Raw genomic sequence first — 16,910 nt, 5'->3', positions numbered from 1 at the left:
ACGTGTGCTTGCTCTTCGTTGAACACCTCAGCGTCATGGTAGCAGACTGGTACAAGGGATAGATCCGTCTGGTGGGCACTGGTACTGGGGCGGAGAACCGGATGGGAAGCAGCTCAACGCCAAAATCCTGCCAGTCGACCAAGAGACGTGTGGTACCAGTACCAGCGGGGCGACGGGTGCATCCACAACCTAAAGGCTGATGGTCTCGCAGTGGTTTCCCGAAATGGTCATTGAAATGGGTTCAGTACGAAACCTGATGGGTCCCAAAGGTCGCCCGTCCAGGGCTTGAGCAGGAAGAGTCTTGTCCAGGTGGACCAGGGGAATGCCCGTCTGTCGGAAAAACTCGTAGTTCATTAGATTCTTAACTGCATCAAATAATAATGAACTTAGAATTTCATGGCTGCAACACGTGCCAAAGTAGTTAGGAAAGGGCATGCAAAAATGCTCATTGTCATTTCTATATTATTATTTATTTCACTAACTGCTTCTTTGCTATCACTTTTACGATCATATTTGTACATATCGTATGTGCTGGTGTAGTTCTATTGTTGTTGTTGTTTTTGTTGTTATTTGTGTTTGCTGTTGTTGTTTTTGTCTCTCTGTCTAATCCCCCTCTTATCCCAACAAATTCCCCCTTTGTCTTCCTTTTTTTCTCTTTCTAGCCCATCCTGCTCCGGCTCGGCTAAACCAGATGATAATATAAATACATTTAATAAAGTCAAGTTCAAATAAGGCAACAAGAGAAGTATCCTACACTTCTCTTTTGTGAAGTAAATCTGAACAGCCGATATGGGCATCTACATCAACTATATGATTTGCCTAAGAAGCTGGACAGGACCAAAAAAAAAAAAAAACACTCAATAAACGTTTGGGAACTGAGGAAACTAATTTGTTGAAGCTTTAAAAGTGGAATTATTTCTCATTCTTGTTTTATGTAGAGCTTCAGTCGTTCAACAGTCCGGGATTTCCGCTGTCGTATTTTACGCTTCATAATGAGCCACACATTTTCGATGGGAGACAGGTCTGGACAGCAGGCGGGCCAGGAAAGTACCTGCACTCTTTTACTACGAAACAACACTGTTGTAACACGTGGCTTGGCATTGTCTTGCTGAAATAAGCAGGGGCGTCCATGATAACATTGCTTAGATGACAACATATGTTGCTCCGAAAGCTGTATGTACCTTTCAGCATTAATGGTGCCTTCACAGATGTGTAAGTTACCCATGCCTTGGGCACTAATACACCCCCATACCATCACAGATGCTGACTTTTGAACTTTGTGTTGAAAACAGTCTGGATGGTTCGCTTCCCCTTTGGTCCGGATGACACGATGTTGAATATTTCCAAAAACAATTTGAAATGTGGACTCGTCAGACCACAGAACACTTTTCCCCTTTGCATCAGTCCATCTGAGATGATCTCGGGCCCAGATAAGGCGGCGGCGTTTCTGGATGTTGTTGATAAATGGCTTCCGCTTTGCATAGTAGAGTTTTAACTTGCACTTACAGAAGTAGCGACGAACTGTATTTAGTGACAGTGGTTTTCTGAAGTATATATATATATATATATATATATATATATATATATATATATATATATATATATATATATATATATATATATATATATATATATATGTATATATATATATATATGTATATATATATGTATATATATACATATATATATATATTGATGATATATATATATATATATATGTATATATATATATATATATATATATGTATATATATATATATATATATATATATATATATATTTATATATATATATATATATATATATATGTATAGTCCTGGGTTCAATCCCAGGCTACCTCTGGGTACGCCGGCTTCCTTCCACTTCCAAAGACATGCACCTGGGGATAGGTTGATTTGCAACACTAAATCGGCCCTAGTGTGTGAATGTGAGTGTGAATGTTGTCTGTCTATCTGTGTTGGCCCTGCGATGACATGACGACTTGTCCAGGGTGTACCATGCCTTCCGCCCGATTGTAGCTGAGCTAGGCACCAGCGTCCCCCGCGACCCCAAAAAGGGAATAAGCGTTAGAAAATGGATGGATGGATGGATGGATATATATATATATATACATATATATATATATATATATATATATATATATATATATATATATATATATATATATATATATATATAAATGCACAAATGTTAGTGCATTTTTAATGTTGATGATTTTTCAAAAAGTACTCACAGAAAGAATGAATGGTATGTAATCAAGAAAAAATGTTTTCCACCACTGGTGGCAGTAAGGACAACATCTAACAAACAGAAGAAGTCTAAAGCTGAAGTCAGAACGTTTATGAAGCGCAAACATTTTTAATCAATATAGTTTTTTATCACATTTTTTGAATCCCTTCTCTTCTCTAGTATTTCTTTTTAGCAAACAGCCTGACCAAAGGCTTGGAAATAATCAAATAAAGGCTTTCATGTTATTTGACAACAAATTGAAAAGGATTATTATCGAGACTAAGATTAATTACTAATAATAACAAAGTTAAGAAACCCTTTTTTCACTTAAGTGTGTTTTACCTGATGACAGGATTAAAACTAATTGATGACCAAAATACATTTCCTCAGAAGTACCAAGGTATGCGTGATAACTTCCCCACCCCAGAAGTCCCGCCCCCCTGGTCCAAGCTCCTCCCCCAACTTGTTATTCCCAGCCGAGTCCTGCAGGCCCAATAAGACCTGATGAAGATGGATGCTGGCGAGCACATTGACATCTTCAGTCTCGGAATGTTGCGCTCATTAGACTCGCGGCAGAGGGAGTCCCCCCTGGGAGTCCCAGGCGGTGACCCGCCGCAAGCCCCGCCCAAACGCCCCCCCCCCCTCCCCCGGGTGCGGCAGTCACGGGTGAACGGGCCCGTTAAAGCAATCAAGGCTGAGAGACTCTGATCTTTACAAATGACTTTTTTTAAATGAAGCTCAATTATTGTGTCCCCAGAGGCTTTTATTTGTTTATTAGCTTAATTAGAGACCCACCCACACCCTCCACTCTCTCCCAGGCATGTTTCCATGGCAACAGCACAACAACGCAGTGGCGTTCAGCTCCAGTTTCAAACCATGCGAGGCATTTTTGTGTCTGAAAGGAGACAGAAATAGGATCTGTTTGCAATTCTCAACCCTCAAAGGAGCTGCGTAAAAATAATTGATCACTTTCACTATCACTTTGCTGCGGCATGAATGAGGGCATTCTGAAGGCTCCTTTCTTCACACGAGCCAGGAATTGTTTGCTTCCAGTGCTCTTTTAGTTGTCGCTGGTTTGGAATGATTGCATTGGCCGCAGCCAAATGGGTTTCTTTACCATAAGGCCTCCCCAAAAATAGCTGTTTCTCAAGGAGTGGAGTACAGGTAGAGGAGTTAGCACAATACAAAACTGCATCATACAAGTTGTGAGGTTGCACCGTGCTAACTTAATGGACAGAAAGTCAGCGATGTTTGTCCACCAGAGGAACATCTGGCCTGAAGTCCCCGAGGCAGCGGTGGTGCAGGAGTACAGAGGTGCCCCTGCACAGCTGTCAGGGCAACACTGCATATGTCCCCCCTCCTCTTCCTCCTCTTCCTCCCAGGTGGCCACCATGCACACCAGATACACCCGGTGGCTAACCCTAGCAATACATAGGAGACATGAAGCAGAGGTCACACCTGGGGGAGGGGGTTAAATGTTACATTGCTTTGATGAAGAGGGGGGGGAGTGCCCTCAGCGGGAGGCTTGAGTGGATGATCTTGCTTAAAAGGCCAAATGTCATCAAATATTTAACAGTTTATGCTACAAAGACATGCATGTGTTGAAGCCGGTTCCATTTCAGCCATTTTCATTGAAAACACAAAGGGAAAGTTGAACCGCTGCCTTGGTCACACGCTCTTTCTCGGGCCAATCATGGTCTCTTCTGATTGAAATGCCATGGAACCTTCGTTCACAAACTTTAGGGGTTCTTGTAAAAGTTTGTATATTGAAGCAAAGTTCTCCGTAATTCTGACAAGAATCTGCGCAATTTCAGTAGAAAATGCCCTTATTCCTGGTAATCAAGGACATTTTGGAACCAGGAAATATTTTGGCTAGAATATCCAGGGTGAGTGTGGATGGTGGAACAGTTGAAACCTGATGAGAAATGTGGAAGAAGTAGTGAAAAGAAAAAAGGGGTAAAAACTGTGATACCTACATGTGTGAATTCCTGGTAATCAAGGACATTTTGGAACCAGAAAACATGTTGTCTGAATGTCCAGGGTGAGTGTAGCGTGTGGATGGTGGAACGGTTGAAACCGGATGCAAAATGGGGAAGAAGTGGTCAAAAGAAAAATGGGGTAAAACTGTGGAATCTAAATGCGGGAATTCCTGGTAATCAGGGACATTTTGGAACCAGAAAACATTTTGGCTGAATGTCCAGGGTGAGTGTGGATGTTGGAAAGGTTGAAACTGGATTTAAATGTGGGAGAAGTAGTCAAAAGAAAGAAGGAGTAAAAAACGGTGGTATTTATATGCAGGAATTCCTGGTAATCTGGCATTTATTTTAACCAGGAAACATTTTGTCTGAATGTCCAGAGTGTAGCTTGTGCATGGTGGAAAGGTTCAAATATAATGAGAATCGTGGGATATGAAGAAGTTTGCATAATGGCCATGGGGGAAAAGTTCCTGGTAATTTCAGGAAAACAGTTGTCTAAAAAAATCCAGGAATAAATAAATGATAAATGGGTTGTACTTGTATAGCGCTTTTCTACCTTCAAGGTACTCAAAGCGCATTGACACTACTTCCACATTTACCCATTCACACACACATTCACACACTGATGGAGGGAGCTGCCATGCAAGGCGCTAACCAGCACCCATCAGGAGCAAGGGTGAAGTGTCTTGCTCAGGACACAACAGACGTGACGAGATTGGTACTTGGTGGGGATTGAACCAGGAACCCTCGGGTTGCACATGGCCACTCTCCCACTGTGTGTGGATGCTGGAACGATTTGAATTGGATGCCAAATGTGGGTGTTGAAGGTAAAAAGCGTTAATAAAGTGTAATCCATTTACGTTGAAAATTTCTATTAATTTGAAGCGGAAATCCCTTGAAATTTGGAAGTCGGGCAAAGCGGGAATTTTGTGGACAACGTTAGGTAGCACAAATACCAGAATCTGAAGATGGAACAGTTGAAACCGGATTACACGTGGAATAAGTAGTCAAAAGAAAAAAGGGCTAAAAACTGTGGTATCTACATGTGTGAATTCCTGGTAATCAGGGACATTTTGGAACCAGGAAACATTTTGTCTTAATGTCCAGGGTGAGTGCGATTGGTAGAATGGTTGAAACTGGCTGCAAAATGTGGAAGGAGTAGTCAAAAGAAAAAAATGTTAAAAACTGTAGTATCTGCATGGGTGATTTCCTGGTAATCAGGGACATTTTGGATTCAGGAAACGTTTTGTCTGAATGTCCAGGGCGAGTGTGATTGGTAGAATGGTTGAAACTGGCTGCAAAATGTGGAAGGAGTAGTCAAAAGAAAAAAATGTTAAAAACTGTCGTATCTACATGGGTGAATTCCTGGTAATCAGGGACATTTTGGAACCAAGAAACATTTGGGGAATTGCTCAAGCTTGAAAATGGGTCATTTCATTTTTAAGGGGGCAACATTTCCCAAAGACGAAATTCGTTGAGGAATCTCCTTGGCTTGCGCCAGCAGACAGGAGGAGGGGCAGAGGTAGCAACGCTGTGGATTGTCCCTTAATGTTAAAAAGTACTCAAAATGTGTGTGTGGCTTTCCATACAAGTAGCCTGGGCAGGAAGTGCATGGTACTTTAGTAAGTAAAGATAGTTGTAGTTATATTGTAAAACTTACAAATGTTGCTTGGAGTGATGAATGAAGAACCTACAACGGGTAAAAACCCTATGGATGATTATACTTTTCAGTTGAAGGCATTTTAAAGGCATTTTTCAGTGGCTGCACTAACAACGATCAGACACAGCAGCTGCCACACAAACATCAACGTGGGAAAAGGTCCAACAGCCGGAGGTCTAACGTGTGTGTGCGTGTGTGTGTGTTTGTGTGTGTGCGTGTTTGTGTGTGTGTGTGTGTTTGTGTGTGTGTGTGTTTGTGTGTGTGTGTGTGTGTGTGTGTGTGTGTGTGCGTGCGTGCGTGTGTGGGTGTGTGTGTGTGTGTGTTCCCCGTGCAGATGTACATCCAGACCACCACGCTGACCATCTCGGTCAGCCTGAGCGCCTCCGTGTCCCTGGGCCTGCTCTACATGCCCAAGGTCTACGTGGTGCTCTTCCACCCGGAGCAGAACGTGCTCAAGCGCACGCGCAGCCTGAAGGCCGTGGTCACCGCCGCCACCATGTCCAACAAGTTCAGCCCCAAGGCCGGACTCAGACCCAACGGAGAGGCCAAGACCGAACTGTGCGAAAGCTTGGAGACACAAAGTAAGAACTGGAATAGTAATGACCTGGTCTTCCATATATATATGTATGTGTGTACATATATCCATAAATATGTCCAGCTATATATATATATATATATATATATATATATACAAATATATATATATATATATATATATATGTACAGTGGGGCAAAACAATATTTAGTCAGCCACCGATTGTGCAAGTTCTCCCACTTAAATTGATGACAGAGGTCTGTAATTTTCATCATAGGTACACTTCAACTGTGAGAGACAGAATGTGAAAAAAAATCCAGGAATTCACATTGTAGGAATTTTAATGTATTTATTTGTAAATTATGGTGGAAAATAAGTATTTGAACACTTCAAAAAAGGAAGATCTTTGGCTCTCACAGACCTGTAACTTCTTCTTTAAGAAGCTCTTCTGCTCTCCACTCGTTACCTGTATTAATGACACTTGTTTGAACTCGTTATAAAAAACACATGTCCACAGCCTCAAACAGTCAGACTCCAAACTTCACTATGCCCAAGACCAACGAGCTGTCAAAGGACACCAGGAAAATAATTGTAGACCTGCACCAGACTGTGAAGAGTGAATCTACAACAGGCAAGCGGCTTGTTGAGAAAAAAATCAACTGTGGGAGCAATTATCAGACAATGGAAGACATACAAGACCACTGATAATCTCCCTCGATCTGGGGCTCCACGCAAGATCTCATCCCGTGGGGTCAAAATGATCATTAGCACGGTGAGCAAAAAATCCCAGAACCACACGGGGGGACCTGGTGAATGACCTGCAGAGAGCTGGGACCAAAGTAACAAAGGTTACCATCAGTAAAACACTACGCCGACTGGAAATCAAATCCTGCAGTGCCAGACGTGTCCCCCTGCTTAAGCCAGTGCATGTCCAGGCCCGTCTGAAGTTTGCCAGAGAGCACATGGATGATACAGCAGAGGATTGGGAGAATGTCATGTGGTCAGATGAAACCGAAATATAACTTTTTGGTATTAACTCAACTTGTCGTGTTTGGAAGAAGAGGAATACTGAGTTGCGTGCCAAGAACACCACACCTATTGTGAAGCATGGGGGTGGAAACATCATGCTTTGGGGCTGTTTTTCTGTCAAGGGGACAGGACGATTGATCCATGTTAAAGAAAGAATGAATCGGGCCATGTATCGTGAGATTTTGAGCCAAAACCTCCTTCCATCAGTGAGAGCTTTGAATGGTTGACCAAATACTTATTTTCCACCATAATTTACAAATACATTCTTTAAAATTCCTACAATGTGAATTCACATTCTGTCTCTCACAGTTGAAGTGTACCTATGATGAAAATTACAGACCTCTGTCATCATTTTGAGTGGGAGAACTTGCACAATCGGTGGCTGACTAAATACTTTTTGCCCCACTGTATATATATATGTATATTTATATTTATATATATATATATATATATATATATATGGTACAATAACTTTTGTAGCCAACAAGGAGGTGATACCTTCAGGGGGTGTTGGTACGATAAGTTCTGTAGCACCCAAGGGGGTGATGCCTTCAGGGGGAGTTGGTACAATAAGTTTTGTAGCCACCAAGGAGGTGATGCCTTCAGGGGGTGTTGGTAAAATAAGTTTTGTAGTCACCAAACGAGGTAATGCCTTCAGGGGATGATGGTACAATATGTTTTGTTGCCACCAAGTAAGAGATGCCTTCAGGTACAATAAATGGCACGAAGACCCAGGGATGCATGACTGATGACCAGCAGCAATGTATCCCCTGGGGATTGTTGTGTTCAGGGGCTGTTGGCTGCATGGCTATTTGAATAAGCGGCCATTCGTCACTGTCAGGACTCAGAGTGGAGATTTGGCTTGATAAAAAAGAACATTTCTAGTCAGGGGCTGTGGGACGTGGGGGGCGGGGCAGGGGGGGGGGGGGTGGATGTGCTGGCAAATGTGTCAGGGTTTATCTGCTCCACCTCAGCGAATCAGCTCGTCTGGCGAGACCAGCGGGACAGCTAATGGGAAAAAAAAAAAAAAAAAGATGTTGGCGATTGGCTTGACGGAATATGTATTTGTAACGCAAACCTTCAGTTGGGTGCATATTTCCTATTCCAGACATGTTAAAAAGTGAGGAAAATGAGTCCCATATCTGCCTTGTATTCCTTAAATGTAAACAGTGCAGCCTGGCCAGGAGCTAATCATGGCTAGTAACCCTGCAAAGGAGAAGCCAGAGCATGAAAACTCTCTTCTGCCATTCAAGTCGCCTGCTTCCTCCACTTTGCCTTCCTCTATGTTGGTTATTTATAATAACAATAATATTAGATATAAATAATAAATATAATAAATATTTTAAATACATTAGCTGAGATAGGCGCCAGCGCCCCCCGCGACCCTAAAAGGGAATACGCGGTAGAAAATGGATGGATTATTTAGTATTATATTTTTGTTATTCTATATCTGTATATTATATATATATATATATATATATATATATATATATATATATATATATATATATATACATATATATATATATATATATATATATATATATATATATATACATATATATATATATATGTCCCTATATATATATATATATATATAATATATTATACTGTTATGCCATTCCATTCCTAACCCATAGGGTTCAATATAATGTGGTTCCACCTTTTGCAGCTACTACAGCTTCAAATATTCTGGGAAGGCTGTCCACAATGTTGCCGAGTATGTTTATAGGAATTTTCCACCGTTTTTCAAAAAACTCAATGATAAGGTCACACACTGATGTTGGTGGAGAAGGCCTGGCTCTCAGTGTCCGTTCTAATTCATCCCGAAGGTGTTCTATCAGGTAGAGGTCAGGACTCTGTGCAGGCCCGTGAAGTTCATCCACACCAGACTCTGTCATCCATGTATTTATAGACATTGCTTTGCGGCACTGGTGCACAGTCATGTTGGTCGAGGAAGGGAGCCCCGCTCCAAACTGTTCCCACAAGGTTGGGAGCATGGAATTGTCCAAAATGTTTTGGTATCCTGGAGGATTCCAAGTTCTTTTTACTGAAACTAAAGGGGCCAAGCCCAACTCCTGAAAAACAACCCCACACCATCATTCCTCCTCTACCACATTTCACACCTGGCACAATGCAGTCCAAACTCAGACTGGTCTATCAGATTGCCAGATGGAAAAGCCTGATTCATCACTCCTGAGAAGGCGTCTCCACTGCTCTAGAGTCCAGTGGCAATGTGCTTTACACCACTGCATCCCACGCTTTGCATTGGACTTGGTGATGTATGGCTTGGATGCAGCTGCTCGGCAATGAAAACCCCATCCCTTGAAACTCTCTGCGTACTGTACGTGGGCTAATTTGAAGGTCACAGGAAGTTTGGAACTGACTGTGCAGAAAGTCTTTGCACTATGCTCTTCAGCATTTGTTGACTCCCCTCTCTGTCAGTTTACTACTTGGTGGCTGAGTTGCTGTTGTTCCCCAAACTCTCCCATTTTCTTACAACAAAGCCGAATGTTGACTTTGGAATTTTTACGAGGAATCGATAGCCAAATTTTGTGAACCCAATGTAGCAAAAAGTTTTGACCGAGACTTCCTGTCTCATTGCTGTGTTGCAGGTTTCTCCACCAAGCAGACGTACATCAGCTACAGCAACCATGCCATCTAACGAACACCTTATTAATTATCTTTACTTCAGGATTTCTGCCTGATCCACTTCAGGAGTGAGACACAAAAAAAAAAAAAAATGCCAAAAATGAACGTGGGAATGTTCTCCAAACGCGGCGAGGAAAAACCACTGGGATGCACTCCAAGGGGACGCAGAAAGGCTTGTTAGGAATGGTCCTCTAGAGGAAAAAAAACACTGCATGACAGGGGAGGTTTTTGTTTTTTCGTGTGTCATGTGTATCAGAGATCTGACATACGTGGAGGTGTCGTCTATGTCGTCTTTTGCAACGCCAACACCCGAGAAGTCCACACCAAAAAGACTTCAGTGGGTGGTAGAAAACTAAACAAAAAAAGATGGCTCCCTGTGTCTTGAACAAGTCTATGATCGACCGGCTTGGGTTTGTTTCTAGACTGCCGGTCGGATGCTACATTTTTTGTGCATGTTCACGTGTTGTTGTTGTTGTTGACAAAACAAACGAAAACAAAAAAAGAAAGAAAAATATCTATATTTGGAATGCATTTTACCTGTTTGGGCCTCTTTTGCGTTTCTTTGAATGGTGACGATTTAGTGACGTGTTACCACCCAACTTCCCAACTCCCCAAAGAGGGCGCCACTGCCATCCTTCATCCCCCACCGTGGCCTGGATGCTGAGCCCCCCAGCCCCCTGCCAGCAGCCATTCCCCCCTACACACCCCGGAGGATTTAAGAGGACATTCGCCCTTGGTAGCCATTCCCCCTGAAGGTGATATCTATATATCCATCATCCCTAAGAGCGGTCATTACTCCGGGCGGGCTCCGTGTCCTTCCCCGGCGTGATAAGGGTAAGGCTTTTTAAGATATATTTACAAAATCCCAAAACCAGAGCTCGTGTAAATGGTAAATAATCCTGTTCAATTTATATGCAATTGAATAGACTGCAAATTAAAGACAATTATCATTGGAACTGGAAAACCTTGTTATTTTTTGCAAATATTAGCTCATTTGGAATTGAGTGCCTGCAACAAGTTGCAAAAAGACAGGCACAAGTGGCAAAAAAGACTGAGAAAGTTAAGGAATGCCCATCAAACACTTATTTGGCTTACGGCTATACTACCCTGAGCACGCCCAATTCAGTCAGATATCGGAAGCTAGGCCGGGTCGAGCCTGGTTAGTACTTGGATGGGAGACCGCCTTGTAATACCAGGCGCTGTAAGCTCACCTGCTCAGTGGCCTAGTGGATTGGTAGGTCGTGAGTTCAAACCCCGGGAGAGTCATACCATGGACTATAAAAATGGGAACCATTACCTCCCTGCTTGGCACTCAGCATCAAGGGTTGGAATTGGGGGTTAAATCACCAAAAAATGATTCCTGGGCGTGGCGATTGCTGCTGCTCACTGCTCCCCTCACCTCCCAGGTGTGAGAAACTCATTGGTACTTTTTAACTAATTGGGAACAGGAAATGAGATGCTCAGTCATTCACAAACACGGACGGGGCAAAGGGTACCACTTTGTCAACAAATGCTTGAGCAAATTGTTTAAGAACAACATTTCTCAAACAGCTATTGCAAGGAATTTAGGGATTTCACCATCTACGCTCCGTAATATCATCAAAAGGTTCAGAGAATCTGAGAGAAATCTCTGCACATAAGCGGCAAAGCCAATAACCAACATTGAATGCCCATAGCCTTCGATCCCTCAGGCAGTACTGCATCAAAAACCGACGTCGGTGTGTAAAGGATATCACCACACAAGATCAGGAACGCTTCAGAAAACCACTCTCGGTAATTACAGTTGGTCACTACGTCTGTAAGTTTTCAGGTTCAAACACTGATGAGATTTATTAAACAGACAAGAAGCAAGGAACCATGCAGAGACAGAGTTCAATTTCGCCCATGAGGAGAACGCATGGATATGCACACTTAGTCACAGTCTCGCCCTATGCTCAAAGGTACAGCTCCCGCATCCCTCTATTTATTCAGGAGTTCCCCAGTCCACATCACTGAGGCCGCCTCTAAAAGGAGTGGTCACATATATCATGCAAATCAGGTTCAGTACACACAATACGCGACGTAATGTGCTGGGGGCCTTGTGATTTTGCCTTGTCTCTGCTTCGTCTGCGCGATGTCGTCTTATCTGCGTTGAGGTCCTTAAATCCTTGGCTGTTAGCGGGCTAAAACAAAGATAACATCTGCGGCTGAGGCCACCCCTCAGACAAGAAGTTTCGTCCTTGCATAGATACAAAAGTCTATCGTGAGCACATTAGTTAATAACTATGGCAACAGACTTTAAGCATACTAAAGTTGTGTGATAACGTCAACATGATTATTCTAACATAAGTACAAGTTAAAACTCTACTGTCAAAGCCAAAGCCATTTATCAACAACACCCGGAAACGCCCCCGGCTTCACTGGGGCCTGAGCTAATCTAGGATGAACTGATGCAAAGTGGAAAGTGTTTTGTGGTCTGACAAGTCCACATTTCTGATTGTTTTTGGAAACTGTGGAACAACGAGGAAAATAACTATTTGGACTGTTCGAGGCAAAAAGTGTAAAAGGCATGGTATGGTATGGTACTAGACTGGCCTTCCGGTAGTCCAGACCTGTCTCCCATTGAAAATGGGAATGCTAAACTGAGAAAGGAGACTGTTGAACCAACGAGTTGAAAAGGATTTGCATATCATTGTATTCTCTTTTTATTTACCATTTACACAATGTGACAACTTAACTGCTTTTTGGGGTTTTGTACATACAGTCTCTGGGTGAAGACTTGCTGACTTCACATTTCCTTCAAAGCCGTGACATGTGTCTGGGGAGCCATTTTTGTTTCGTGAGTTCAACGCCGCTTACTTCTGTGTGGGAGGGTCGGGTGTGCTGACTAAATTGCGTGTGATTCAATAGATTGGTGACGTCCGCTTTTCTGTCCCCACATACTCCAAAAAGAAGATGTACACAACGTTAACAGTGCCTGGCTTATCAGATTTACGTCTTTGTAAAAAGAAATCAAACAAACAAAAAAAATCTTACAAAGTGTGTGAAGCATGTTTATTTTTTTTTATACCAAATTTAATTTCTATTAAAATGTTTCCAAACTCTCAATTTCTGTGCCTCCTTTTTCTCTTTTTAAAACACTTGATGGTCCCCATAACATGTAATGAAGGCTCTTTGGTCAAAATGTTGCCTAGATCTTGCTGCCAAAACTTTTAGAGTCTTGAAGCTAAGTCCCATCTTAAAACTCATTAGTCTTTTTAATAGAACCCCCTTTTAGACCAGTTGATCTGCCGTCTCTTTTCTGCTCTGCTCCCGTCTCCTGCCTCAGGTTATCAGGTGAACACAGAAGAGGGCTGCTGACTAGTCTCCATTCAAGATGATCCCGTGGCTGGTCCCACTATGGACTGGACTCTCACACTATTGTATTAGATCCAAAACGGACTGGACTCTCACACTATTATATTAGATCCACTATGGACTGGACTCTCAAACTCTAATGTTAGATCCACTATAGACAGGACTCTCAAATTCTTATGTTAGATCCACTATGGACTGAACTCTTACAATTTTATGTTAGATCCACTATGGACTGGACTCTCACACTGTTATGTGGTCGTGGTGCCCAAGACCAGACTTAAGACCAGGGGAGACAGGGCCTTCTCTGTGGTCGGCCCTAAGCTCTGGAACACTCTACCGCTCCATGTTCAAACTGCTTCCACAGTGGAGTGTTTTAAGTCTCGTCTTAAGACCCACTTTTATTCTTTGGCTTTTAACACTACGTGAGTTGTGTGGTCCTCTGTCCTCTGTTGTCCTCTGTGTTTTTTTGTACACTTTGATTTTTATTTTACTGTTTTAATTGATCTTACCCTTTAAAATAGTTTTTAATCATACTTGTTTTTATGTTGTTTTTATTGGTTTTATTTTTATTTATTTTTTGTTTTATTCAGTCATTGGTGGAGCATAATATTGTTTTTTTTGTTTTTTTTAAATATTGTTTTTAACATGGCTGTGCAGCACTTTGGAAACGTTATTGTTGTTTAAATGTGCTATATATATAAAGTGGATTGGATTGGATTGGATATGTTGGATCCACTATGGACTGGACTCTCACACTATTATGCTAGATCCACTATGGACTGGACTCTCACACTATTAACTAGATCCACTATGGACTGGACTCTCACACTATAATGCTAGATCCACTATGGACTGGACTCTCACACTATTATGTTAGATCAACTATGGACTGGAATCTCACACTATTATGCTAGATCCACTATGGGCTGGACTCTCACACTATTATGCTAGATCTACTATGGACTGGACTGTAACACTATTATGTTAGATCCACTATGGACTGGACTCTCACACGATTAACTAGATCCACTCGGCATCAACGCACCGGTTGCCCGAGTGGGTGGAGGGGCTGGGGTTGGTTGTCCCTACAACTGCAATCCCCTCTGAGGTTTCTGGTTGCTCCCATTGGGTTGAATCAATCAATCAATCAATCAATCAATCAATCAATCAATCAATCAATCAAAGTGTATTTATACAGCCCTTAATCACCGGTGTCTCAAAGGGCTGCACAAGCCACAACGACATCCTGGGCTCAGATCCCATGTCAGGGCAAGAAAAAACTCATTGGGATACAATGAGAACCTTTGGAGGGGACCCACCCCTTGGGCGACTGGTGCAAAGGATGTCGAGTGGACCTAGTTAATAATGTCAGAGTCCAGTCCATAGTGGTTGAGTTTTTCCTTGCTCTGAGGATTTCGTTGTGGCCTGTGCAGCCCTTTGAGACACTTTTGATCAAGGGCTTTGTAAGTCAACCATTATTTATTTGTTTGCTACAGTAGCCTAGTTTTGTTGATCATTTTTCAATTCTTTATACACTAAAACATTTTTTAATGGTGCTTTTGTTTGCTAATGTTTGCATGTTCAAACCAGGAGCTTCAGGGAGGGTTGTCCCCTCTGTTTCTTTTGTTCTCTTTGTTCCCCTACCAGGGCACCGCCCTTGACCTGGCTGGAGACTTGCGGCCCCCAGATCCCCAGCTTATTTTCAGTCTTTTTCAATAAGTCCAAATCACATGCCTGATAGAGGCGCGAGCACAGTTAGCTACAGGTTACGTAATCATTCGAAAGCCTCACAATATGAACTGTGATGAACTGCAATCTTCTTTATATTAGGTAGCAGGGTAAAATCCCAGACATGAGGGTCCTGAAACGGGCCAGCATTCTTACTGTCTACACCGTTCCCCGGAAATCTCAGGTCAGTTGTCCAGGGTCATGAAAATGTCTGAACGCCGATTGCCAAAGCTGCGGCTGTTTGGTCAACTGTCCCAAGACTAACGTACAGGTGGAGGTCTTTACAAAGATGGGTCCCAAAGTGTTCCTCATTGATTTGGACATCAAGCTCGAACTGTCCAACTTCACCACATGACTGTAGAAACCAGCCGGACTGTAGAAGCAAGACTGGGTGGAGTGACCTCCACATCCACAAATGTCTTCCAGACTCAAATCGGCTTATTCAGCCTTGTTTGAAATCCCAAACGATGGTCTTCAATCTGGCACTGAAGTTGTGGTTCTTTTCGAATTTGAAGATGCTGGTGCAAAACTCATGACCGACTGTTTACCGTATGAATGTTGATGTTTTGCTGCCAAGGTCTTGTGTGATATACTCGCTGATGAATGACCATGTGATCAAAGAGAGCTCCCGTTTCCTTTCCACTTCCTTCTGTCCTTCAAATTAACTTCAAGAAACTATTCCATTCCAGTCAAATTCCACCGTCGACCTCACAGGCGAATCGTCAAACAGCTGGACCAGAACCAGCTGTGCCGCTCCATGCTTCAAACGGGCCAAAGCCCATCACTGACATTCATGCGACTCCCTTGGAAATTGGACACGGATCTTCAAATATGATGTAGGGGTAGCTCTAACCGGTTCGCTCAGGAAGGAAGCCTCCTTTACTGCTGGTCTTGTTACGACTTGAACTTGTACTTCTTCAAGATCATCAAGTTTGGTCGCCACATCAGAACCAGAGCTGACCTAGGCAAGGTGAATCCAAGGACTTGGCTCAAGGTTGGTACATTACCTTAATCTGAAGAGTCTACTCACATAGAAGCTTTGAATAGTTTTGATCTTTATGTGAAAAACCTAAAGCCATTAAAAACAAAGACTATGAAAAAAGTCACAGAGACGGCGAGAACTAGAAATCTACTGAGAGAACTAGAGGGGAGTACTTTTCAACAAATTTTAATTTTTTTTTTTTAGCTTCTTATTTGGCTTCCATTTGTAACACGTCACAAGTCACAGATTCATGGCTCAGGAGGCGTTTCCCACGGACCAGTTAGAGAGCCAAATACCAGGACCAAGTCAGTCCTAACAGACCCCAGACCACAAGACATTATTTTAGGACCATTTGTCCATCTAAAGTTCACCATGTTATTATTACTTTTTTTTTTTTGAGTCCTTTAAAGTTGCAAATGAGTTCTGTTCATGAGTGGTTTAAATAAATAAATGATAAATGGGTTGTACTTGTATAGCGCGTTTCTACCTTCAAGGTACTCAAAGCGCTTTGACACTACTTCCACATTTACCCATTCAGACACACATTCACACACTGATGGCGGGAGCTGCCATGCAAGGCGCCAACCAGCACCCATCAGGAGCAAGGGTAAGGTGTCTTGCTCAGGACACAACGGACGTGACGTTGGCATGTTTTAATCACCCGGCACCCGACTATAATCTGCACCACATTTTGTGAACATTAAATAATTTCCCCTGCACTACAGAAACCCACTTTTAGTGCACCTTTTTTACATACACCACACATGGAATAGTTTAGTAAGG

The 16,910-nt window shown here is 42.5% G+C and overlaps 1 protein-coding gene across 2 annotated transcripts in view; it reads left to right on the top strand.

The window, feature by feature from the left end:
• LOC133541835 (metabotropic glutamate receptor 4-like) overlaps positions 1-13,168 on the top strand; it is a 501,243-nt gene extending 488,075 nt beyond the window's left edge. For both annotated transcript variants that reach the window (XM_061885477.1, XM_061885475.1), the window contains 2 exons: positions 6,200-6,446; positions 10,045-13,168. In XM_061885477.1, the coding sequence (XP_061741461.1) occupies positions 6,200-6,446; positions 10,045-10,094 (297 nt within the window). In that variant the 3' untranslated portion in view covers positions 10,095-13,168. The remainder of the gene's footprint in view (positions 1-6,199; positions 6,447-10,044) is intronic.
• Positions 13,169-16,910: the final 3,742 nt, after the last annotated feature.

This window comes from Nerophis ophidion, linkage group LG02, assembly GCF_033978795.1.
Source record: "Nerophis ophidion isolate RoL-2023_Sa linkage group LG02, RoL_Noph_v1.0, whole genome shotgun sequence".
Lineage (NCBI taxonomy): Eukaryota > Metazoa > Chordata > Actinopteri > Syngnathiformes > Syngnathidae > Nerophis > Nerophis ophidion.
The sequence above is the reverse complement of the archived record's forward strand: the minus strand, read 5'-3'. Positions and strand labels throughout refer to the sequence as shown.